Source organism: Rattus norvegicus, chromosome 1 (assembly GCF_036323735.1).
Source record: "Rattus norvegicus strain BN/NHsdMcwi chromosome 1, GRCr8, whole genome shotgun sequence".
In the NCBI taxonomy this organism is placed as follows: domain Eukaryota; kingdom Metazoa; phylum Chordata; class Mammalia; order Rodentia; family Muridae; genus Rattus; species Rattus norvegicus.
Window position 1 is genome coordinate 55,382,675 of NC_086019.1, and position 26,511 is coordinate 55,409,185.

A 26,511-nucleotide genomic window follows, 5' to 3' on the forward strand; every position below is an offset into this window, starting at 1 on the left:
GGGGGCTAGACGTGCAGTGACCTGCTAGCTTCCAGCCTCTGCTGTGCCAGCCTCCCAGTAAGGTATAAGCAATAAACACAGACTGGGCTCACTCAGACCTGCTCCGTTCTGATTGTCTTCATCTGCCACTGAGGAGGGATCCAGCATCCCCCACCCCCCAGCACGAGGTTCACCAGCATGGACATGATATGACAGCGGCTTGTTGGTGACATTTATACAAGGTTTGCTCCGGCATGGAAGTGGTATGACAGTGGCTTGTTGGTGACGTGTACAGGTGGAGCCTTGACTAGGGGCTGATCTGGCAGGAGCATGGGAGCTCATGCGTAGGCCTTTGTGTGCCGTGAGCTTCAAAAGATGTCATGGGCACTTGAATCTTTTAGGACCTATCATGTACTGACCTTGGCAGAAGAGGATCCAAAGAATGTGTTATTCTGTGCCTTCAACACACTTGATCTCTAGCTGGGGAGATAAAATGCATGTCTTCCAGCAGTATATAACCAGTAAGCTAGGGCGGTCGATGTATGGACGAAGTCTCCGTAGACTGTAAGCATCTTAGTATACAGGCCAGAAAAATCCTTCCAAGGGAGATGGCTCTGGGGTTCAGCAGATATGTGAGATCCAAGGCCTAACTTTAGAATTGGCAATTATTTCCCATAAAAGCGATAGATTGGGTTGGCCAGTGGTTAGAAAATGCAAATACTGACTACTTCTGCCAGCCTGGGCAGAGATCTGTCCTCTGAGCGTTACTAGGGAAGGCCACTGTAAACATTGACAAGTGACTCATGGCCACACAGGAGCCGAGCCTAGACCGTGGTTCTCTACACATCATTCAGATGCACACCGACGGCTTCTTTCTTAGAGCTGACAAAAGGTTATGGGCGGTGTAATGTTGGTACAGTTAGTTGTTAATTGAATACGGTGAACCGGTCCAAAATTCTTCACAAAAAATGTTAAAGAATTGTTCCTTCTGGCTGAGAAATGTAGAAGAAACAACTCCACCCAACATTTAATAAAATAAACTCTTCACTTAAGGATCGTCTCAGAGAAACAGACATTAAAACCCCGCTAGTTCAGGATCATTTAAAATAGACCACTCCTTCAGTTCTTCAGAGGCAAAACCCCTGCCCTACGACCCAGTTCGCCACAGAGACCCAGCACCTCCATCAGCAGCTCTGAGTGAGCGCAACCCCCCCTGTGCACTGTGATGTCTGTCATCATCGCTGTCACCTGAAAATGCACACCTCAGTGTGCCTCTAAAGAGGTTTCCAGAGAGGTCCAGCCAAGGAGAGAAGGGCCACCCTGTAGCTGGGTGACAGCGACCCATGGGTGAATAAAAAGAGGGGAGGAGGGCCAAGCACCAGCATCCGTCACTGTCTGCGTCCTAGCCGTGAGCGCAGCACAAGCAGCTGCCTCCTGCTCCTACCTCAAATCGTGAGCCCTTCCTTCCTGGAGATGTGTTTCTTTGCTATCTTTTCCCATAGTGCAACGTGGTCTGTCCACACAGTGTGTGTTTCTTGGCAGTAAGACTAAATACAGTACTCATTCATGTCATAGCCTGGATGAACATGAGGACAGGACGCTGAGAGGAAGAAGGCCGACACAAGGTTCATATGTGGCGATTCTAGTTTCTTGATGATGAGAAGACCGACTGAGCTGGTTTTGTGGACTTGGCGTAAGCTAGAGCTGAAAGAGGAGGAACTTCAGTTGAGGGAAGGCTTCCATGAGGTTGGTCTGTAGGCGAGTCTGTGGGGGAATGCTCTTGGTAATCATTGCCGTAGGAGGGCCCAGCCCACTGGGATTGGTGCCACCCCTGAGGAAGTGGTCCTGGGTTGCCTAAGAAAGCAGGCTGAGCAAGCCATGAGGAACAAACCAATAAGCAGCACTCTTCCATGGTCTCTGCATCAGCTCCTGCCTCCAGGTTCCTGCCTTGACTTCGTGCCCTGGCTTCCTGCAGTGATGGACCGAGGTCTGGATGTGTAAGCCACATAGGCCCTTTCCTTCCCTAGTTCCCTCAGGTCTTAGTGCAGCAACAGAAACCAAGCAGGACATTGACTCACAGACGTGGCTGTTACACCTGTGGCTCTGGAAGAGACGCTGGAAACAAGCTTGAGTTCTTCATGGGCCTGGCCTTCTTAGGGGTGGGGAAAATGTTTTAAAATGGAAAGTGTCAAAGATCCTCTCAGATCCAGATCAGGTGCCTCTTTGTCTTGAGGACGAAGGAAGGTAGATGACAGCGGGTGCTGATGTACACTGGGCTCAGACTGAGGAGCTTATCATTCTTGATGGTCACACATGCGTCCCTCTTAATGATTGACTCCCTGTTAGGCTTCATAGTCTTAAAGTGACACCTAACGGTGCCTTCTCTGTCCTTCCTGTCCCTTACATCAATTCCCTCTGCAGTCATGTGATGAAAGCCTGACAGAAAAAAGGGTGGAAGAGCACTTTGGACTCATGGTTTCAGTCTGGGGCTGTTTGGCTCCGTGTGGTTGGGCAGAGTGCAGCACTAACAGGAATAGGAGGCTGAAGAAAGGGGCAGGGACCGGAAGTAGCCAGAGCACAAACACACCCCAGATACCTATGTTCTCCAGCTAGGCCACACCTATCATTCATATTCCAGTGATGCTACCAAATTGTGACTCCACCATGGTGTCCATCTGTCCATTTAGTGAGAGCCCCATTGTGTCTGGAATTGCCCATCCTGGATTGAGCTACAGTAACCACTTAACCCATGAGGTTGATAATCAGAGAAGCACTGCTTAAGCACCCTCACCCCTCTCCCCATCTCTGGGATGGAGGGAAAGCAGAGTGAAGGGGAGCCACTAAGGAGGGTCCTAGGTGCCCGGCCTGTGCTGCAGCATGCACAGGTGTGACAGGCCAGGAAGCTGTGCTCTCTGCAGCCCTTACCAGCCCTTTGCTCCATCAGAGATAAGCAGGATGTCCAGCCTCTAACTTCTACAAACATTATATAACCTATAACCATTTCCCTTGTGTGATAGGCCTTTGAGATGGTTTGTAGTACAAGGTGAATTGCTCTCAAGAAAAGCCTTCCGATCCAGTTTTAAGTAAGATATGAGACCGCATATCTTGGATGGCCATAATAAGTGCCCTGAGCCTGTGTTAAATGTATGCACACATGTACACACACACATACACACACGTATAAACATACAACACATGCACACATACATACACACAAATATATTCATATATACACATACAAAGTCACATGGACACACATGTACACGTAAACATACACATACAAATATACACACATATGTACACACACATACATGCATACAAAATCACATACACACATGTATATGCACACAAGTATACATTTACAGCACATATACATACACATGTCTACAAATATATACATACAAAATCACATGTGGACATACAACACATGTACATACTTGCACACACAGACATACACATAAACATACAAATATATACACACAACATATGTACACATACACAAAAATATACACACATACAAAATCATATACACATATGTATATGCACACACATATGTCTTCATCAGCAGGAATAATATGGACATGTAAACAAAAACTGTCTAGTTACCAAATTACAGACAACTTTTATTTTCTTCTCCATGAGTTGTATTTCAAGTTTTCAACAACAAAATCCTTTGAACCTGGTATCTTACAGTTTTTTAAAAAACAAATACTCTAGAATAGTATGTTTGACTATGTGCAATCACTTACATATTATGAAAATGAGCCATATGGGGAAAAGGAATGGAAAAAAATGTATCTCCTTGTGCTCCTTCCAAAGTCGACTGAAACCAAACATTATTTTTTATTCCACACCATTTCGGATATTATATTCCACACCGTTTCAACTCTCCATAATGGACCATCACTAAGGAATCAATTTCCTCCCAGGAATTCAATTGGGTTTCTTTCTTAAGAGAAAATGGAGGAGCCTCACAGAGCAGGTTATGTGTGAGAGTGGTGGCCACAAGATGTGATACTGTATCCCATGGCAGCTGTAGAGTGGTCTCCTGGCCCCCTTGTGCTCTCACTGGGCTAACCCCACTCTCCCCACATGGGCCTCTTTCTCAAAGCTGGGAGGAGAGTCTAAACAAAAGAGCATTCAAGTTGATTTTACTTCCAATTCCTCTGGATCGTCTCAGATACCGAGTTCCTTCCCTTCTCTGTCATGCCCCCAGCTTGCAGGCCAGTTGATTGTAAGACGTGCAGCGGGGAGAGGTGTGTCTGCAGCACCCATGGTGTGTCTGTAACGCCCACGGTGTCTTTCCTTGCCAATCACGAACTCTAAGAATATAGTCACCAGAGGGAACTGGAATTCAGTTGAATAGCAAAGTCAATTTGAAAAGGAAGAAATGAAAAGGGGGGTCGGGGCTGGTGGAAACCGTTCTTTTGAAACATGAGATTGTCTCTCCATCACAGTGCAGTGACGGCCAGGTGTGCAGGAGGAGGACTGTTGTCAGTGGGAGTCCTCGGGAACTGACAAGGAGGACAATAGTTCTCAGGGTTCTATTTTACTTTCCAGTCTGCAGTGTCAGGCACAGCCCCTTTTTTTGTCACAAAGGTGACAAGCAGTCTGATGCCTAGCGTGCCAAAGCTGGAAAGAAAGGAACTCGCAGGGGCACGCTCTTGTTTGCCGTCCCAGCTAAGGTCCACCCTCTTCCCAGTTCTACTCTCACTTCGTGACAGGATGGTGCTCCTTAAGGACCTTTATAGTTTGTTTTTTTTTTTGTGTGTGTGTTCTTGAATTTGGCAAAGTTTTGTGACAGTGTAAAGGAACTGTGGGAAATGGTTTTCTATTGTGTACTTTAAATATAGGGAAACGTGGAGTTTGGCGTCTCACTCAGTGATGGAAGGCTGAGTGAACACATTCCCAAGCACGAGCCCCAACGTTAAACCCAGTCTCTTCCGTGCGTTCATGAACTGGTAAATGGGCACACGTACCAGCCGTAAGAGATGTTCTGTATCAAGTCTGACAACGGCTTTCTAGAAGATTCCCAGCTGCAGCTGGGGCTTCACGGAAGGTCTGAGCCCAGGAATCTTAAACTTCCCTCCTGTATCTGTTCATTGCCAGTGTGGGATTGCTTAGGACATGGTTCAGAGTAGGAAACTGGGCATGCATGGAGCCGCAGCCGGCTCTGACTCCACTGGCCATGTCACCTGGGAAGCCTCTCCCGGACCCACACCCCCTGAGCTAAGACAGGGCCAAGGTTAATAGGTGCCTTCTTCCAGCTTTTGAGTGGAAGTCAGACCCGTGGTGATTTGGAGCGTCGATGGCACACAAACCTTCAGGAAGCTTCTCTGCTCTTTTTCTCCAAGGGAGCCATCTGGTCTGGAGATGAGCCAGGAGGGCAAAATGGGCAGCCCGCTCCAGGCTCGCCTCAGTCTGCTGTGCAGAGGGGGGCTTGCCATCTGCTTAGGGAGAATCCTGTGCTCCCTCCATGAATGGTCTGAAGGTGGCCAATGGGTGTAATGATGGCTCGCAGTGACTGTTACCATACGTGGTACAGAATTCTTGTCGCTGTGGTCGGCACGTGGCATTTCTTTGCAGGACTAATTTGCATTGGTTTATTAAGATAGATTTATTTATTTATTTATTTATTTATTTATTTATTTATTTATTTATATGTGAGTACACTGTAGCTGTCTTCAGACACACCAGAAGAGGGCATCAGATCCCATTACAGATGGTTGTGAGTCACCATGTGGTTGCTGGGAATTGTACTCAGGACCTCTGGAAGAGCAGTCAGCGCTCTTCTTTTTTCTTTTTTCCTTTTTTCCGGAGCTGGGAAGCGCTCTACCACTGAGCTAAATCCCCAACCCCGAGCAGTCAGTGCTCTTAACTGCTGAGCCACCTCTCCAGCCCTTGATAGGGTTTTCAACTCGTGATTTAGACCTACCTGATAGTCCTGGAAGTCAGTGTTCTCACCCTGCAGCTAGCATGCATTTTCTTCTCAGAAGGAAAGTATGTTCTGCTGATTGAGAAGGAAAACAGCACCCTCAGGCCAACTCTCTAAGAGAGTAACTCAGCCCATGCATGGACAGTCACTGCAATGCCAGACATGACTCTTGGTGACTGAGGGGTGGCTCTTTGGGAGGCATGGACATGAGTCAGAAGAGGGAAGGAACCTAAGCAGGATGTTGTCAGTAGAGCCTGCTTCTTGTGATGTCCTTGTGGGAGAGGAACACTGGTACACAGCTCCACAGACATACGTGACTAAAATCCCGTGACCAGTACAGCTGAGTATTGATGACACTTGTGTTGACTGCAATGTCTTGAAACAGTTCCTGGCTGGAGTTGCCCCAGCACTCGTCCTGGCCCCCAGGGTGGTATTGTCAGCACTTCTGTATTGTTTCTGTCATAGCTGAGGTACTTCGTTAAAACATTGACTCATTCATGCTGCCTGCATCTGAACAGATTGCGTTTCTAAGTTAACTCATTTATGCCATATGATTCCCATTTGGGTGATTTCAGATTCCTGGGAGGCGGGGGGCATGCAAGGCACGCTCCAATCGCAAGTTCTAGGTGCCCCCTTTTCAGTGCTAGTACAGGTAATACCACTTTACAAATGAGGGGACTGAGGGCAAAGCTGCTGAGCTCTCCTAAACCACATTGAGCAGAGGTGGTAGTGGCCAGGGCAATGCTGGTGCCCTCCCTCCCCAGCATTCCAGCCTCCTTCTCAATTTCCTTGTTAAGAAGCCACCTGCTTCTCTTTGGGTAGCATGTAATTATCTGCAAAAGGTTTTGACTCCCATGTGACCAGGCACTCCTCTGCTCACAGATCGTTTTCTGTCACAAATTAAACCTTCAAAAGCTGGAGACTCTGACCTTCATATGGGAAATGGATGCTGGACAGTGCCCTTCGTTCATGCTGAGTGAGCTTAAGGATACTGATGATTTTTAGAGGGTTTTCAGATGAAGGGGACTAAATTAAGGCCACGGTGAGATGGTGGAGCAACAGGCCTCTTTCTCTGCCACCCTTTTTACCAGGCTGTGTCATGGAGGGTGGGGCCAGGCAGTTCGTGTAGAAATTGCATAGTGAGGCATGGGGTGGACGGCAGTAAATGTGTTCTACTGAGACAAAGGGCATAGGTGTAACAACACAGGCCAGGTACTGCGGAGGCCAACAGAAGTATCAGCCTCGGCCCAGCTTATAGAAGAACTTTCTTGGTCCATAGCAACTGCCCTTGAGCTCCCTGATGCAGGAATGGGAGCTTTTCCTTTTTGATGGTAACATGATTTGAGTTACAGAGAGTCAGAGCCTGGATTCGTGATCAGTGTCTCCCCTCATCTTTTGTTTTGAGAAAATACCCCCCTTCCCTCCAGTCTTTATTAACTGCCTGTCAAGCTGTGTTCTTACTGAATAAACAGGTTTCAGTTTGGTTTTTACTAACTACCCTGGAACTCTGCCACTTTCTTGCCTCTGTAGTCTGAATCCATGTCTTGGGGTCGAGGAGGTAGAGAAGCTTTGTGCCTCCTATCTTATTTGTCTCCCGTGGTTGATTTTGTCCTGGGAGCCTTGGCCAGTGGAGAGACTCATGCTGGAATCTCCAGGGCACCTTCGGGGAAAAGTCTGTGGGCTAAAGGTGCTCTCAACCTGGCATAAGCAGGAGCCCATTCTTTTATCTGCATGAAGATAGGGTATTTCTCTAAGAGCGGGTGGGTGGAAGCTTTAATTGAAAAAAATAGGCTGTGAAAATTTGAAGGAAGGAAATAAGGTCAAGTCCACCCTAGGCTACACAGCAAGATCCTTTGCAAAGAGAATAAAAGTGTATCAAACCTTGTAAAAGTCATTCCAAAGGCATGACAGAGGCATGGACTTATCCAGTTTTACTCGTCTAATCCCATTGCAGACCCCAGGAAGAGTGAGGTTTCAAAGGTTCTAATGATCCTTCACTGGCCTCATGTCTGCCCTCACATTGGTGAGTCCCATCCGGTCTGGGACTGTCCAGTGTGGCAGCGTGTTTCTCTCATGCTTCTGGATTGTTCTCCATCTTCTGTCGTCTTTCGTGTTGCTCTCCACAATGGGGCTTGTCCTCTCTAAATCCTGGTACAATACAGCAGTACCCCTGACCCGAGGTCTCCATCAAGGGCTTCTATCATTCTGTACATCCCAAGTTGACCCCTGTGTGGGACAGGGGCTTTACATCTGCATTGCTAGCAAAGCTATAGCCCAGCCTCCTGCCAGCCTCAGCATTTCATTGAGTGTGGCTGAGGTGACCTCCTCCTGACAACCCTATGGCTTCCCTTCAAGGTAATTTCTCAACATCCAGGCTAGCGGGCCAGCTCCCATAAGTGCTCACCTATTGTGGGATGGTCCTGGTCTGTTCTCTGATCTGCCTCTTCAGTCTAGCTCAGTGTCTTCGGTATTGTGTGCGCAGCCTCTCACGATTCCTGATACTGTCACATTCCCCATAAGCACTTCAATCAGGTCCAGCCATGGCTCTATGCTATGTGTATGTCCTTCCTCCTGCAGCCTCTCTGTGCTGCACCCAGGCTGCTCAGAACGTGTACAGTCCTTGTCTGCAGCCTCCTGACGTGCCATTCTTGTAAAGTTCTTCCTCCCTCCACTTCCCTCAGCACTCGCAGGCTTCCCACTGACAGTCCCCACTGCTGCCCTCTTCTGTGTATCTCTCTACCAGCCTCTTCTAGAATGCAGAGCTTCAGATTTGAATGGTGAATGCTAGCACAGACTGCACTAAGAAATGGTGATGGAATAGAAGTGGGCAGGGAGGAAGTGTGAGGGAGAAAAATTCGTGACCCTTGTCCTATAGGCATGTGTATCTGTGTATCTGTGTATCAGTGCTCCTCTCCCACAGCAAGAACATCACAAGAAACAGGCTCTACTGACAACATCCTGCTTAGGTCCCTTCCCTCTTTTGACTCATGTCCATGCCTCCCAAAGAGCCACCCCTCAGCCACCAAGAGTCATGCCTGGCACTGCAGTGACTGTCCATGCATGGGCTGAGTTACTCTCTTAGAGAGCTGGCCTGAGGGTGCTGTTTTCCTTCTCAATCAGCAGAACATACTTTCCTTCTGAGAAGAAAGTGCATGCTAGCTGCAGGGTGAGAACACTGACTTCTAGGACTATCAGTTAGGTCTAAAGCACAGGTATAAAACTGTGCCATATTCCACTTCATTAGAATTATGGCATCCTTGGGGAAGGATTTCTTTAATAACACTTTAAGTGTGCATATTGTCATTCTAAATAGTGATGAGCAATGTAATATGACACACTTGTCACTTTGGGCATTCTAGATATCCAGCCATTCCTCAGAGAGGTCACTTGAGGTCACTTGGGTGCTGCCTCCTGGGTATACCAGTTGGCTGCTGGAGTCTTTGCCTCGTTCTTACTCTCAATTGGTTGTCAGCCTCTTTTTTCTTCATTTGTTTCCCCTCACAACTAAGTCTATTCCAGATGGCTGAACGTGAGACCGAGTGGTCACGGAAAAGAATGTCATAATACACAACACACACACACACACACGCACACACACACACACACACACACACACACACACGCACGCACAGTTGAAAGACCCAAGGCTGAGGAAAGTAAGAGCTTCGAATGGTCGGAGGGGTGATAAGCATGGAATGATGACCAGAGACACTACAGGATGACAGGACACTGCAGCCCGTGAGGAAGGGTCCTTATTCTTAAGGCACACAAGTAGATTCTCCTATGAGGAAAGTGTCATGGTGTCTATAATACACCTTCCTGTTTCTGGTAAGCAGAGAAAAAGCTGGAAATGAGGACGAAAATGTGTCAAGATGTATGTGCCCCTTAGAGCCGGTGAAGGAGGAAAGTGGCCGTCACATTGCCCCAGGCTTTCCGTGTGTGAGAGGCCGAGCTAGCTTCTCAGTTGCTGTGTATCCAAGCCTCAAGCTCTCCACTGACATCCTGAAGACCTTTTGTTTCTGTTGTGCAGTGCGGGACCGGGTCCGGTCTAAGATGGAGAGAGATATCCTGGCAGAGGTGAATCACCCTTTCATCGTCAAGCTGCATTACGGTAAGTGCAGCAGGTGCGACATAGTGGAGGACTTACGGTGATGTCTTCAATCAGAGGAAACAGAGATCATAAGTGGTCCAAACGCAGATCCCCGCTGTGTCAGAATCCTGTCTTACATGGAGACGACGTTCTCTCAAATCCCCAATCTTCTATCTCTTTCCCGTTTGATTTTCCAAAAAGCGCAAGACCCCATCTTCATCCCGGAGACTTTGTGTGAGGTGGGGCTGCCCATCATTGAGACGTCACCATGGTAACCCGGCGTCACCATGGTAACCCGGCACCAGGTCTCCTGACCTTGGGGTGAGACATGATGACACACCCAGTGGTGCTGGGCAGAAAGTGTCCCACCTCTACCTTCAAAGTGACTGAAGAAAGGCAGGGCAGAGTGCCATGAACCTCAGACTGCCCTCGAAGGCTGCTGCTTCTGTCTGGCGAGGCTCAGAGAAAGTACCTTCTCAGAGGCCACAAACCGGCCTTTCTATTCAATACCAGTTCCCCCCCTCTGTGCCGCATGGGAGAGGCAGGAGGCAGAATCCATAAATCGATGGCTCCTTAGTTATGTACCTCCCTGCACGCTTTTCTTGTTAAGGCACTCTGGTGAATAGAGGATGCAAAGAAAGCATGGCGAAACCAGAGATTCCTATAAACAGGGAACAAAGGCATGAATGCACCTGGGGGGGAAGGGGGAGACTTCCAGAGCCCAAGAGAACAGTTCAGGCCTGCCGTGAGTCACGTGGTGTTGCGCAGAAAGCGTCCAACCTCTACTCTTCAGAAAGAACAGACGCTGGCTCCTCTGTTGGCTGAGGGGCCGGGGAACCTCCTCCTTCCAGGCTTTACAGCCGTGCTTGCTGACACCCTCATGCTCAGTGGCAGCACTAAGGTTGCTTGCCTTGCTCCCTCTCCTGTCCTGCCCCAGAGCACAGCCTGGAGTCACTGCCTGAAGTGTTTCATTTTTCAAAGGCGATTAAGTCCTTTCATTTTTATTTTTTAAAAGAAAAAAAAAACCAGAACACTTTTCAAATTTGCGTGTCATCCCTACACAGGGCCCATGCTAATGATCTCAGGATCATCCACTCCAGGGTGTGCGCTGCCAAGGCAGGCACTGGGGTTGCTGCTTTTATGAGGAAGTTAAGAACCGGGTGTCTCACACAGACTTTCAAACAGATGTTCTGCAGTATACACATAGCCCAACTGAAAGTCTTCTAATTAGGGGCCGTGTTTCTAAATGCCAGCATTTATAATAAATGGTTCAGGATCTTTTAGAAAATGGAAACTTTTTTAATACACAGAAATAGCAGGACCCTCTCGCCTGGTAACCTGTGTATTAAAACTGGGGCTCAGTGAAGGATGCTTCCTGACCATCATGGTTGCTGACCCTTTCTCCTTTGTTGACCTATCCACCAATGCTGACAGACCCATTGGGCTAACCATGACAGCAATAACAGTGTGACTCTTTTCTTCAGGTCGTTATGTACTCATGGGTCCCTCAGTCCGCGGTGTGCCCTTGTTAAGCCCTCTATGAGATGTGTAGCCTGTGGCCTGAGTCACTACCATTACGTGCACTTGGAGCATGGGCCCCCTTCTGACACGTAGACGGGCAGGCAACACAGTAAGAACGTTGCTAGAGTGGAGAAAGTCCACCGTGGTCCTCTTGTGCCCTGAGGATAGGATGCACTTCCACAGGAGGAAACAAATGTACTTCCTGTCTGTCAGAACCGTCTTCCATCAGCAAATGATACAGCAGATTGTCTGCCCGTTAAGACCCACTGTGACAGATGCCTGATTGATAAGGCCTCTGACAAACATGAGTTTGTTCAGACTTTCCTCTGAGTCTTTCAACCACTTTGTGATTAAAAAGTATAAGGGTGGAAGAGAAGTAAAGAGAAAAAGAAAGTTCCAAGACCCCAACAAGATGGACGCTGACCTCTTTTGAGTTATATGGCATCCCCTTGAGGACCATGAGCAGCATTCCTCTCCTCCTGCTGGGCTCCGTCCCCGGCCAGCTGTGGTCAGCTGTGCCTGTCTGAGTGGATGACAGCTCGGCAGATTAGCAGCTTAGTCTGAACTGAAGGAGACTCGATGGTCAGAGGGAATTGCGTTTGCTGGTGAAGTGCTCAACTGTATCTCCTCCCACAGCCTTTCAGACCGAAGGCAAGCTCTACCTGATCCTGGACTTCCTGCGGGGAGGAGACCTCTTCACCAGGCTTTCCAAAGAGGTAGGTAAGCTCCCTACCCACCCACCCCAGATGGCTCTCCATCTAGGAAAATAGGAAGGAAGGGCATTAAGGAAGATGGGCATGCGAGGGGATTATGTGTATGATGGCTAATGTGACAGCTAGTGTGGTGATGTGTGGTGATGTGTGGTGTGTGATAGTCGGTATGTGTGATGAGAAGTGTGTGGTATATGGTGTCTTGTGAAGGCGTGGTAAATGCGAGTTTTCAAAGGCTTTCACAGAACCAGCCATGGTTACACACACCCAGAACCCCAGCACCCAGGCAGGGTCTTGAGTTCACTATCAGCCTGAGCTACAGAGCCAGATCTGCAAAGCTGCATCAGCAAACAGCTTAGAGCTTACAAACGCTCCTCTCAAGATTTCAATAAATGAAGCTCAAGGCATCGTCCCCTGTCCATGCCCACTGCCCCAGATAGAACAGGTGAAACAGTTTATGGCAGCATGTGGGAATGACTGCTATTTGATGGCACCTCACTTCTCATGGTCGGAAGGCACAGTTCACAGCCTGTGGCCCTCTCTTCCGGTCAGTGGTCCCTGCGTGCTTACATTTAGGAACGTCTCGTCAGGCCTTTGTTCGCTGACTGAGCTTCATTGGCCTAGCTGTAGACTTAACTTTAAGTACTAGCACTTCGTGTAAGAACTCTCCAGTCACACTGGGAAGGTTCTGTGTCCCTCATGACTTGAAGAGCGTTGGGCTAACATGTGGGATGGGGAGATGGAGGATTCTGTCTATGGCAACGGCATTCTTCTCTTCTCATTTGAATGATTCTGTAAGGCTCAAGACAATTACAAGTGTGACAGCGTCCTGATGGAAGGCACCTCACATCTTTTCAACAGGGTACTTTTTATTTGCCTGTGACAGTGGTTTTCAAATTGCCCCCTCCTTTCCTCCACCCCCCGTCAGACTCCAGCACAAATAGCAGATCAAGGTAGAGCATGCGGCAAGGAAGCAGGAGAGACACCTGGAATAGAATGTGGTTAGAAAGGCGCTGGGAAGCAGAGGGCCCACAATCCAGGGCTGGGTCCCAGGGGTACCAGCTGACACTTCACAGGACCTAGGGGAGGTGTTCTTACTGGGAACTGAGAGGCCTGTCTGCTTGGCTGATGACAGTCACCACACAGTACTATAAATCACTCGTTTTAGCTTGGTCTCAAGCCACATTCAGTTTGCGTGTAGGTTTTTTGTGTGTCTGCTTTCAGGGAATTCAGTGATCACGTGGACTACAGCCTCTTCAACATGAATGTCTCATAGTAAACGTGAAGGTGGTTTGTGAGAGCCCTGGGGAGATGACCCACAAGCATGAGGACCTAAGTTAGGATCTCTACTCCCTGTCTTAAGAAATGGGCAGCACACCCCTATAAGCTCAGCACTGGGAGGGTTTGAGATCACATCCAGGCTATGGAATCATGACATCATAGGGCAAGCCAACTTAGCCAAATTAGTGAGCTCTGGGCTTGGTGAGAGTCCCTGTCTCCAAAAATGATGTGGAGCATGACCAAGGAAGACACCTGAGGTGAACCTGTGGCCTCTATGCACATATATGCAGATGCATCCGTGTGCATACACATGCCTATATTCAAGATCGTATAAGGATTTGCCTTTTTGTTGATATCACTGCAGAAGCAAGGCCAGACAGGACAGCGCACTGTGCACCAGTGCTTTTGAGGCCCCTCTCCAACCAGCTCATTGTACTTGTCCCTCTGGGCACAGGACTGATCCAGCCCAGGGGGAAATGAGAAGCGTGAAACAAGATACCTATGTTCTGTAGTCCTTCAGCCTCCACGGTGTGCTTATTTGAATTGCATCATGAATTCACACCAGAGCATTCCTAACAAGACGGAAGCCTGGGGTTGCCCTCGGCCTGGGCAGATTGTAGGGTAAGGGCAGGTTGGTGGTGGGCCGAGGTTCCTCTCACAAGGCTGAGGAAATCAGCCTCACAGCAGCATGACCTGTAGCTGTGAGAACTCTCCTTAGGAGACTCACGGGGGAGCCAGGATCTCCACACACGCAGCCCCGGTTTCCTTGGGGAGAGCTTTGAAACAAGCAGCCATGGGACAAGCTAAGCCACGGTCCTTTCCCACCCCTCTAGGTGATGTTTACGGAGGAGGATGTTAAGTTCTACCTGGCTGAGCTGGCCTTGGCTCTGGACCACCTCCACGGCCTAGGGATCATCTACAGGGATCTGAAGCCTGAAAAGTGAGTACGAAGAAGGGCAGTTCGTCCTCCTCAGACATCTGCTGCCAGCCCATGGCAGTGCCTGCTACCTAGGATTTCTTTTCCAAGTACACTCACAACAGTGGGCTGGGCACGGTGTCGTGTGGGTGGGTCCTGGGCTGAGCAGATGCCACCTCCTTACTCTGCACTGGTGCCCAGAGAATGTGGGGCCTTCGTTGATTGTGGTAGAAGTGCCCACTGTGGGAGATCAGGCCACACTCATTCTTCCATGTACAAAGATGGCCAGGAAGGTGGGGCTCGAGACTAACTGCACACCTCCCCCTTCTCAGTCCAGCATCTTCCGACACCAGGAACCCTGCCACACAAGACACTTGTCCTGCCTGCTTGCCTCTCCCTAAGCAGCAGGGACATGGCCACTTAACCTCCTTTAAGATGGCTAACTAGGAGCCGGGTTAGATTAGAACTCTGGGGGATCAGCTGAGGGACAGTGAGGGACCCCAGGTCACTGAGAATCTATAATGTTTTTATTTCTAGAGTTGTCTGTTAAATCTAGTCTAAGTGAAAACAGGAACCCCCTTGCAAAATCATGGGATTCATGGTCCTGATTTTCATTGTGCAAGGTCTGTGAGCAGTAGAACTGACCGAGGAGCTAGCACTGAGACAAGCAGACAAGGAAGGACTCAGTGGGTGGTGCCTTAGGTTCCTCTGACTAACCGTACAGTGTTCCTGGCTGAATCATCCTACCCCTGAGGCCTCAGCCACAGCTGTCTCTAAAGGAGGTCTCCCATCAGGGCAGCCCTTGGCCACACCCTAGTCCAAAGGGTCACAGGTCAGGATAGATATCCCCCTGTTTCTCCTCTGTCTCTTACCTGCACATTCTGAGATAAGGACAGCTGCCTCCCTGAAGACGTGGCTGGGTTTGGTGAAGAAAAGCACCTGTATGGTGTGTGCATCGTGTAGCTCTGATTCACTCCCAGTCAACAGGGTATCACTGGCTGATGCCATGGCTCTTTGGTCAAGCAATCCTGAAGACCCTGTCCTCAGGAGCCCATAGGGAGTGGGAACTTGTGACCTCTACCTGACCCTTCCATGGGCAAAAGTGGATGTCAGAATGATACCTCAGAACAGATATGATATCATGTCTCTTAGTGCCTATAGCATCCTTTCATCCCTCCCTGATCAGGAGATGATAGCCGAGACTGGCTTGTTCCCAGGGCTCATGCAAAGCTTATTCTAAGTTTACCTCACATTAATTAACACCTTATACAAATAAGTGCCCACAGCGTGACCCTTATGGAAGACTTCTGTGTGCTCGGAGCCAGTCTTTCTGTCATCAAGGCCCTGGCTTCCATTCATTTATGAAGGCCGAGATGGTTCTCGAGGCTGCAGAGTAACTTTTAATTACAGGATAAAGGCAAAGGTTTTGTGGTCTAATTAGAATTATTTGGGAACAAATCTTGAAGGCTGCTTAATTCTGGGCACAGATTCGGAACGACTGAAGAGCAAAGATGAAAACATTTACCTCTTTCACATAAGCTGCCATCTTAATTAATAACAGCTTTCCAGGAAACACTGGCTATTCTTTAACCCCGTGGCAGATACACAGAGAATAACCTTTACTCTTTAGGTGTGACTGAGGGCACAGCTAGGTGACCATAGCAAGTGTCAGGTACCCTCACCTCTGCCTATTCCCAGAGTGCCTTTCAGTCTGCAGAGCTGTAACTGTCCCTGCTCCCTCTGCCCAGCCAGCTTCTCCCTCACCAATCCCATGGTGCAAATGGGGCAAACCCATTCTTTACAAATATGAAGCTCAGGGTCTGTGTGAGTGGAAACCTAGGCTGTCCCAGCCCTTGGGTGTTGTTTCCTTCCTCTGTAGCCACATCCCCATGTCTTTGGGGCAGATGGTACCTCCTGGGATCTCATGGGACTGAATTTAATGACAGTATTAATGTTGGAGCCCTGAATCTCAGGGTCTCATGGTCACTCAGCCTAGGGTGAAGGGAAAAGTGACCAATGACGGTCCATCCCCTTTTTCTCATGAGATGGTGCAGACTCTGCATCTGTGGGTTGGCTAGGAAGAACTCACAATGTGAATGAAGGCTCACTAGCAGACTGTCCAGGCATCCGATGGTTATGGGTAATGCCAGACTAGCCCTGGTCCCATCACAGGATGAAGCCTCGGGTAGCTCAGGAATCCCTTTGCTGGACCTCAGCTGTATGTGGCCCTGACCAGAAACCAGGATTGGTACCATGTGCAGGGACTAGGCCCATGAGAGTCTGAGATTCTTAGAAAAGGGTCTCTGGTCATAAAGGGGCTGCCAGGGTCAGGAAATTTCCTCTTCAGAGGCTCTGGATATCTGTGAAAATCCAAGAACCCATACTTCTATATTCAGAAGGGGCCCATGGGTTCTACTCTGATGACTCAGAACATACATTCCTGCATCTCCACAGACTCAAGACCCATCCCCTTGGTTCCTCTCCTTCTGGCTCATGACCAGGTCTTTGGTTCCCCTCCCTCAGGCTCCCTTCCTGAGCTGGTCCAGGCTGTGGTATACAGACTGCTATAATAGAACCTATCCAGGATGCAGCCACGCCAGAAGCCCAGACCTGGGGCAAGGGCATTTCAGCTCCATGGGACTTTTTCCTGAAGTCTGCGTGCCTGGGACTATGGACTCTGTCATTTTTTCCTCTCTGAAATCTGCTTTCTTCCCTTTTTTTCAGTATCCTCCTGGATGAAGAGGGACATATTAAGATCACAGGTTGGTAACAAAACACAAACAAACAATAACAAGCCTGATCTCCCTTCATCACTTGTCAGCCCCGATGAACTTGTGGACCACCTCTTAACAGCCCCATGTCTCATCTCTGTCCTGGCTGAATCTTTTTGTACCCAAGTGCTGGCCTTCTGAATGTGAGCACACAGCAGGGGACTCTCAGACTTCTGGAATACTTCCTCTGATCCCTTGCCCGAGCCTCCCTCCTGGCTTTTCTGGCCTCTCGAATATGTGCGCAGAGGAGACAGACTTATAGATTGCCTCCTCTGTTCACCCGCTGAGTCTCCTTCCAGGACTTGCTCTGCCTCAATCGGGTGTTTGACTGGAAGCCTTGAGCTCATGCTCATCCTCCGGCAGACACAGGATTGTTCAATGTTTGTAGCCTTGTCTCTCCCGGCAGTAATGGCTCAACTGCTTCCCTTGTTTATATCCAGACCTTGTAGCACTAACATAATGAACCCAACTGCGAACACTCCATCTTACCCTGATGCCCATGGCTTCCTCCAGACAAACGATTTAACTCTTTACTGTTCTGGAGATGTTAAGTCTCAAGGCTAAACTCAAGATGTCTCTCTGGGCCCCTAGTTCTTCAGCTCCCAGTAGAGGCCCTTCTTCTGCAGGGCCAGCAGGCCAGCCTCTTGAAGTTAGTTAGACTCTCCTTCACATAGAGATCTGTAAAGTCATCCAGGCCAGATGGTTAATACCCTACCTCATTCTTGCACTGTACTGTATACTGCAAGTCCCCTTCACACTATCAGATAATCTGTTCCTGGGTTCTGGCCTTTACTTGGGCACCATTATCTTGTCCATTGGCTACATCCTGGCCTCATCTCCACATATACTATAACTCACTGAGTCCACTCACCAGGGACCTGCTTTCCAAGCAGGTGCCAGTCATGCTTCCTTTTCTCTTTCCTGCAAAGGCTACACCTCATTTCTCTCCAGCTGGGCCTCTCAACCTGTAGCCGCCTCATATTTATACATTGGAAACACTTTCTGGGAATTCATGTTCACTACTAAGAAATAAAACTCCTTGCTACTTGACAAGGCATGTGGTGGTGGTAGTGGTTGTAGTGGTGCTGGTGCTGGTGCTGGTGCTGGTGCTGGTGCTGGTGCTGGTGCTGGTGCTGGTGCTGGTGCTGGTGCTGGTGCTGGTGTTGTTGGTGTAGGTGGTGCTGGTGTTGTTGTTGTTGGTGGTGGTGGTGGTGATGCTGGTGCTGGTAATGTTGGTGTTGGTGGTACTGGTGGTATTGGTGTTGGTGTTGGTGGTGTGTTGGTGTTGGTGGTATTGGTGTTGTTGTTGTTGGTAGTGCTGGTGCTGGTGATGTTGGTGCTGGTAATGTTGGTGTTGGTGGTACTGGTGGTATTGGTGTTGGTGTTGGTGGTGTGTTGGTGTTAGTGTTGGTGGTACTGGTGGTATTGGTGTTGTTGGTGTGGTGGTGTTGGTGTTGGTGGTGCTGGTGGTATTGGTGGTGTTGGTGTTGGCGTTGGTAGTGTTGGTGTTGGTGGTGCTGGTGGTGGTGGTGGGGTATTCAAGACTCTTATCATAAATTCCACTCTGTAGGTCTTAACCTCAGGAACTTGCCCTGCAAGTTCATTAAGCCTGAATAATGTACATGAGGCCCGCAGTCTCTGAGAGAAGTGTTATGTATGGGGGTGGGGTGTGTGTGTCTCCACACAGGGACTGTGGCTCAGAGACTCAGGCCATGCTGTGTGCTGTGCTTATTTTTAGATTTTGGCTTGAGCAAGGAGGCCATCGACCATGACAAGAGAGCCTATTCATTTTGTGGGACTATTGAATACATGGCGCCCGAGGTGGTGAACCGGCGTGGACACACACAGAGTGCTGACTGGTGGTCCTTTGGTGTGCTCATGGTAAGGGTCTGTCCCCTGGTTTCCTCTGTAAGGGTGGCTGATACCCAGCTGAATTCCTCATCCTAGCTTGATCCAGGGACGCTGGAAACTAGAGAGGAAACAGGGCTTGAAAGCCTGGGTCTGTTACCTGAGCAGGAGTAAGCAGTGAGTTAGAGAGGAATCCCTGCGTCTGTCCTGGCTCTTATCAAACAGAAGTGGGCTCAGGTAAGAACACAAGGATACTAAAGACCAAAACTTCTTCACACTTAGCGCCACAGATTTAAGAAGAGGAGAGGCAGTGACCTCGGTGTTAAACATATATCTCTTATTTCAGAAGAAATCCTTTTGTTTAGTTGTGAAATTTGACATGCACCGAAGTGTTCACAGAGCTAGCCAGTTTTATATTTCCAGTCTGGGCCTGCTTGTTCCTTCTTCCTACCCCATCAGGGGCACACTCATCAATTCCTCCACGTGGGACAGATTCTGTTGCTCTGGAGTCTGACACCAGTGATTGTCAGGGTCACAGCATTGCCCAGTGCCCTTTTATTTTGAACATTTAAACAGCAGAAGCTGAGACTGTGAGACCCTCAGTAGACGTGATAAGGAAGATATAGCCACTTGTCAACTTCCAGCCTGTGGGCCTCTTAACCCTGGTTCAAATTCGCCCCTAATTATGTCTTGAAGCCTCAACAAGCTGTAGCCACCAACACTTGGGCCCTCAGCTAGCCCCGAGGTTGAGAAATTCTGGCTGTGTCTACACAAGCTGTTAACTTCCGGAGTGCTTCCAGTAGCCAGTTGGGGAGAGGGTTTAACTCACGGTAAGAGACGTTGTACCAGAGAACTATAGCTGATAAATACCACCAGCAAAGTGTCCAGACATAAAATTACTTTAAAAAAATTAGTAGCCTCCATTTTAGACAAGAAATAAATGGGCTGAGAAAGAAATTAGGGAGACCACACCCTTCACAATAGCCACAAATAATATAATGTATCTTGGTGTGACTCTAACCAAGCAAGTTAGAAACCTATATGACAAGAACTTCAAGTCTATGAAGAAAGAAACTGAAGGAGATATCAGAAGACGGAAGGAGCTCCCATGCTCATGAATCAGTTGCATTAACATAGTGAAAATGGCCATCTTACCATAAGCAGTCTACAGATTCAATGCTGTTTCCATCAACATTCCAACACAATTCCTTATAGAACTTGAAAGAGCAATTCTCAGCTTCATATGGAAGAACAAAAAAACCCAGGATAGCTAAAATAATCTGTACAATAAAAGAACTTTTGGTGGTATCACCATCCCTGATTTCAAGCTATACTACAGAGCAGTAGTAATAAAACTTGCATGTTATTGGCATAAAACCAGATAGGTTGATTAATGAAACCAAATCAAAGACCCAGAAATAAACCCACACACCCATGGACACTTGATTTTTGACAAAGAAACCAAGACCATACAATGGGGAAAAAGCCTTTTCAACAAATGCTGCTGGTCTAAGTGGATGTCTGCATATAGAAGAATACAAATAGAGCCATATCTATCACCCTGCGCTACACTCAAGTCCAAGTGGATAAAAGACCTCAACATAAAACTGGATACACTAAATCTAGTAGATGAGAAAATGGGAAACTGCCTTGAACACATTGGCACAGGAAACACATTACTGAACAGAACACCAGTAGCTCAGGCATTAAGATCAACAATTGATAAATGGGACCTCATTAAACTGCAAAGTTTCTGTAAGGCAAAGGACACCATCAATAGGACAAAATGACAACCTGCAGAATGGGAAAAGATCTTCATCAACCCTACATCTAACAGAGGATTCTTATATATAACAGAGGAATATATATATATATATATATATATATATATATATATATATATATATATATATATATATTTGACACCAACAAATTAAATAAATACCCCAATTAAAAGTGGGGTACAGAGCTAAACAAAGGCATCTCTAATGGCCAAGGGGCTCAACGTCCTTAGTCATCAGGGAAATGCAAATCAAATGACCCTGAGGCCCCATCTTACCCCTGTCAGAGTGATTAAGATCAAAAACTTAAGGGACAGCTCCTGCTGGAGAGGACGTGGGTCAAGGGGGACACTCCTTCGTTGTTGGTGGGAGTGCAAACCTGTACAACTATTCTGGACATCAGTTTTTTGGTTTCTCACAAAATTGGGGATAGTTCTACCTCAAGACCCAGTTATACCACTCTTGGGCTTATACGCAAAAGATGCCCACCATACCACAAGGATACTTGCTCAACTGTGTTCATAGTGGCTTTATTTGTAATAGCCAGAAACCGGAAACAACCTAGATGTCCCTCAGCTGAAGAATGGACAAAGAAAATGTGGTACATCTACACAATGGAATACTACTCAGCTATTAAAAACAAGGACACCATGATATTTGCAGGCAAATGGATGGAACTAGGAAATATGCTGAGTAAGGTAACCCAGACCCGGAAAGACACACATGGTGTGCACTCACTGGTAAGTGGGTATTAGCTATAAACTTGTTTTTTTCTAAGAATGTTGATCCACCAGTAAATGTGAATGTAGACTCCTGTGTGAAGAAGATCTGTCTTCCAGAGTTTTCTCATGCCAATACCAAAAGGCTGTAGGAGGGGAGTATTCACACCTGATCTCAAGCTGACCTTGGGTTCCTCAGCAGGACTCCCTTGAAGCAGGACTTCACCTAGGCCCTGCTGGGAATTCGGTCTGGAAAACTCTGTTGCAGGCATCCCGTGCATATAGGGGTAGCTCCCAGCCTCCCTGACCTCTCAGACTCTATGTAGGTGGCCTCCTCAATGCTTAAAGCCATGGCAATTACAACTGCTAACTTTGGAACTACTCCCTGGGCTCTGAGATTGCTGCTGGGAGGTCCGGCTTCTCATCCTGAGAGCATCGCAGTGGTTCAAGTGAAGCTGGTCAGTGTCTCACGGAGTCACATGGAATGTTAGACAAGCGCATGCATCCTGTGGGAGCCGACATGAACCTTTGCTGCTGTAACTTTGTTCTGCAAGCCGTGGTGCTGTCTACACCAGGACACTAGTCCCATCACAGCCGAAGCCATCCACTGGGCCCTGAACTGAGGTATAAAGGACAGGCATTTCCTGAGGATCAACCAGAATTGAACCACTTTCTGCAGGTTCTGAGGTCTGGAGATGAAGCCAGAGAGGCTGAGAAAGCAGACAGGCTGAAAAAACATCCTCTCCTATCAGGAAGAGCCCCTCAGTGAGCTTTGCTGTGTGGCCTGTATTGGTTTCTACCATGTGGAGCTAACCACAAAGATGGGGATGGCACACAAGGAGGGAGGGAAAGGACAGATACAAGCAGAGAATGACTGTCACAGCCACCGTTAAAAGCCAGAAAGAAACTGCTAAGTAAATGTGGCCACGCATTGACCTGCGGCAGCAAATGGCACCATGGCACTCAGACATGGAGATGGGCTCCATTTCTGCAGGAGGAATTTAATGGCCAGAGGTGGGAAGCATCCTTCTCATTCTACACAGTCGCATGCTTTCTTGGAAATGGGATTTCATGAGTACTATGAATAGACTCCAAGGAAGAACCAAGCAGCGAAGAGCTCCCCTCCCGGCAGCCTATTTTGAGATGGTAATTTCTATAATCAGCTTATGAATGCTCATCCTATTTATCAGACGACTTGCTCATCTTCCAGTCATTTTAATTATGTCTGTCTATTTTTAAACCCTCAACGGGACCCTGTTGCTCTTGCTTTTATTACTTATACATTTGTTTACCGTCTGCAGCCTGGCATCGCGTGCACTTTGGTTTAACCGGCACACAAGACGGGCAGCAAGTTCAACCTGACAGGGTGAATGGCAGATATCAGAACTGGGCTTGTTTGATTTTAAAAGTTGGTCTACAGGAAGAAGACAGATAGTAAACTACATCCATCTCCCCCCACCCCAACCCTCTCTATCCCTCTTGTGCCAACACCCTCCTTCTAACAATCTCCCTCCCACTCTTATGACATATTTATGTGGGAGGTGGAATGACTAAAAACCATTACGTAAATGTATGAAGCTGTCAAACAATATTTAAAAAAAGATTAAAACCTTGTAACCTCCTCATTTCTCTAAGTTGATAGTTTCACTCTGATAGCCTTGTCAGTGGTGGTTGGTCCTCACTGCCAACTTGACTGGATTGGGAATCGCCTAAGAGATACAGGTGTGGGTGTGTTTGTGAAGGCGTTTGCAGGGCATTTGCAAAGAGGCTTGCCTGAGGAGGGGCAACCCACGATAAACATGGACAGCATCATCCTTGGATGGAGGGAAAGAGGAAGAATCCAGCTAGGCACCCATATTTATCTTCCTTGGCTTCCTGACTGTGGACACAATGTGAGGTTAATGTTACCTTATTTTTGAAGTTTAGGAAACTTTTAGTACATTTCAGTTTAATTTGGCCATCCTCAACCTTCCTAATGCTGCGTCCCTTTAATACAGTTCCTCGTGAGCCCCATCATAAAATTATTTCATTGAAAGGGTCACTCACCCACAAAGGGGTTGAGACCTACAGGTTGAGAACCACTGGTCGAATGTACACTGTTAGTGGGATCTTAACCAGAAACATGTTTAAGTGTCCAACAGTAGATACCTTTGTGTATATTGGCTCATCCACATATAACACAATGGCACATAAGTTTTATAGTAAGCACGGAAAGTTTTATATTGTAGGAGGTCAGTGCAGTTGTCTTTGAATAATGGCATTGAGGTGATTATTTTGGTCTTTGTTACTTGTTTTTCCCAGGATGGATTTTTACAATGCAAAGGAAAGACACTAGACGATAAGTTGTTAAGGGACCAAGGCAGGCAGGCGCAGTGAAAATTATCCAACACACAGACTTAGTGTGACCAAGTAAAGCCCTCCAGCCAGGGCTCCTCGTTTAGACTTGAGTGAAAGGTGCCCACAGTGGTGTTGAGCTTTTGAGTCTCACATGTGAAAGGGGTTTGCTGTTGCTGCCTTCCCCTCTCTCACAGCAGCGATGCTCTGAGGGTGGTGTGCGGTGGTGGTGGTGGGTTATGGTGATTGTAGGAACCCCAGCCATAGCCTCTGGAGCTCACAGAATCAGCACTGTTTGTGTAAGAAACCCATTATCAATAAGGGCCCTACCTTATCTCAACTCCCTTCCTGGCCAGTCTGTGTGAGAGACTGCTGGTGCCTTGGTGTCAACATCAGATGTTATTAATGGGCTGTAACCAGGAGCCTTCCCATCAGGAGGGAGATAAAGACCATGCAGGGGTCAGTGTGGGTGGCCTCCTGCTCTCCCTCCTTCCCCTGGCTTTCCTCTTGCCCTTCTTATGACCCCTCTCCTGCGACAGATCGCCACAGTACCCATCAGGAAAAGGTGGTCCCTAAACTAAATGGGGTACAGTCATTCACTGTGTTCATCCTTCATGAATCTCTCCAGCTAGAATGGGATCCTGGAGGCGACCATCCCCAGTGCCTCACCACATGGCTGGTGTCACACTGACTGTCAGGGACTAGAGATGAAGGAACAAACTCACCTGCTCTGTTTTGCTCTGCAGTTCGAGATGCTCACAGGATCCCTGCCGTTTCAGGGGAAGGACAGGAAGGAAACAATGGCCCTCATCCTCAAGTGAGTGCGGGTACCTACTCCAAAACACACAGCTCCACACAGGAGCAGAGTCTGAGGAGGAGGTGGGCTGCTGGGGTTTAGTAGGAGCTGTGGTATTGGGGTAGAGCCATCTGCTCTGAATCATAATCACCATGGATGGGGTGTATGCTCGCTGTATGTGAGATCCCTGATGCCCTGGAAGATCCACTAGGACATTACTCAACTTGGGAGCATCGAACAGTGCAAGGCTAGCCTTTGTAGGTTCCTCCCTTACACATGGGATAAAAGATGAAAGGAGAGTACTCTACAGCAAGGACACATCACAAAGGCTTTCGTTGTTCAGAACCCCCCAGTAGCTTTTCCAGCTCTGCGTGCACTTGATCAATGGTACTGACTAGGTAGCTGCCCATAGCTGCACCCAGTGTTCTTGTGGGAACGCCTCTGTTCACTGGCTTTTAATGGGAGCTTGATTTACTTTTTTTCCCCCTCTGGAGTTGAGGACCGAACCCAGGGCCTTACGCTTGCTAGGCAAGCGCTCTACCACTGAGCAGAATTCCCAACCCCTTGATTTACTTTTTACTAAAGCTGGAGTAGTCCATCCAGCAATGGCCTATGCCTGTCCAAGCTGATGGGTCAGCACACGCTCAGTACCTGGTCCTCAATAAGGTTCACAGATGCCAGGGTCCAACATTCCTGCTCGGCCCCTAGAATGCTCCTTACCAGTCACCCTCCACAGTTCTACAGCAGGCTGATGCAGGGAAGATAAGAGCACCACTGTTCCCAGGGTGCCTGGAAGGAGCTCACCAAGTGTAACTCCAATTAATAGACTCTTGCTTAAGGAAACTTGGTGCTATAAAACAAAATGGTTTTGAAAAATAATTTCCACTGAAAATGTTGGTGAGATGCTGGTGATTCTCAGGGAATCACTATTGCTGCCTTGACTGATCTCTGTGGTTTAAATGGGTTATTTAGTGGCCGTTGTGAGAATTTCACTTTTTACTTTGATTACAGTCAGCGACCGGTTGCAAGCCCTGTGAACCGAAGCTCTTTGGGGTCTTCATACGGTTTCAAGGCATAATGGGGTCCTTACACCAGAGTGCTGCCACTGGTGCTCTGAGTATTTGGGGTCTGTCCCCTTGCAAGCTTCTTCTTGTAGAAGTAGAGAAGGCGCTTCTCTTTGCTCTCTCCCGTCTAACCTGCATTCCTTCTGCCTCCTAGAGCCAAGCTGGGCATGCCTCAGTTCCTCAGTGCGGAGGCACAGAGCCTGCTGAGAGCCCTTTTCAAGCGGAATCCCTGTAACCGGCTAGGTAAGGGTCCCCATGACACCCCTCCCACAGGAATGCAATGAGCTACCCTCTAGACCCCTTAGGAATGTGGAAGGTCACTATTCTGTCTCCCATGGGAACGTGGACGACTCTACCTCCCTGCACCCCGACTCTGCACTGTATGCTTCCCCGTGCTGAGGTCACAGGAAGCAGAGGCTGGAGAAACACTTATATGTGGTCTTATCAGGATCGCTGAAAGGCGTTCAACTCTCGAAGCATAACAATTTATTCTTTTTTTTTTTTTTTAAAAAAAAACCCTCTGCTTTTACAGAAAACCACTATATTCTCTTCTTGGTTTATGTTTCTTAGTTTAAGAACGCCATAAATTGCAGACAGAATAGTTGAAAGGTCACTTCTGATTTATAGCCTCTTAACAGGCCAACACGTACAGAGCCCAGTTTACTTTAAGCACTGCCTCCCTCTCCCAACCATCCAGAGTTTACTGCTTGGCCTGGAAAGGCCTTGGGGGTGGACGGAGACCCAGGAATAGGGTGAGGGTCCATGG

The 26,511-nt window shown here is 48.0% G+C and overlaps 1 protein-coding gene across 5 annotated transcripts in view; it reads left to right on the plus strand.

Moving 5' to 3' along the window:
* Positions 1–26,511, plus strand: part of Rps6ka2 (ribosomal protein S6 kinase A2) — a 275,284-nt gene that overhangs the window by 203,687 nt on the left and 45,086 nt on the right. For all 5 annotated transcript variants that reach the window (XM_039078975.2, XM_039079021.2, XM_039079056.2 and 2 more), the window contains 7 exons: positions 9,945–10,025; positions 12,162–12,241; positions 14,350–14,456; positions 17,157–17,194; positions 18,942–19,084; positions 24,632–24,702; positions 25,900–25,988. In XM_039078975.2, the coding sequence (XP_038934903.1) occupies positions 9,945–10,025; positions 12,162–12,241; positions 14,350–14,456; positions 17,157–17,194; positions 18,942–19,084; positions 24,632–24,702; positions 25,900–25,988 (609 nt within the window). The remainder of the gene's footprint in view (positions 1–9,944; positions 10,026–12,161; positions 12,242–14,349; positions 14,457–17,156; positions 17,195–18,941; positions 19,085–24,631; positions 24,703–25,899; positions 25,989–26,511) is intronic.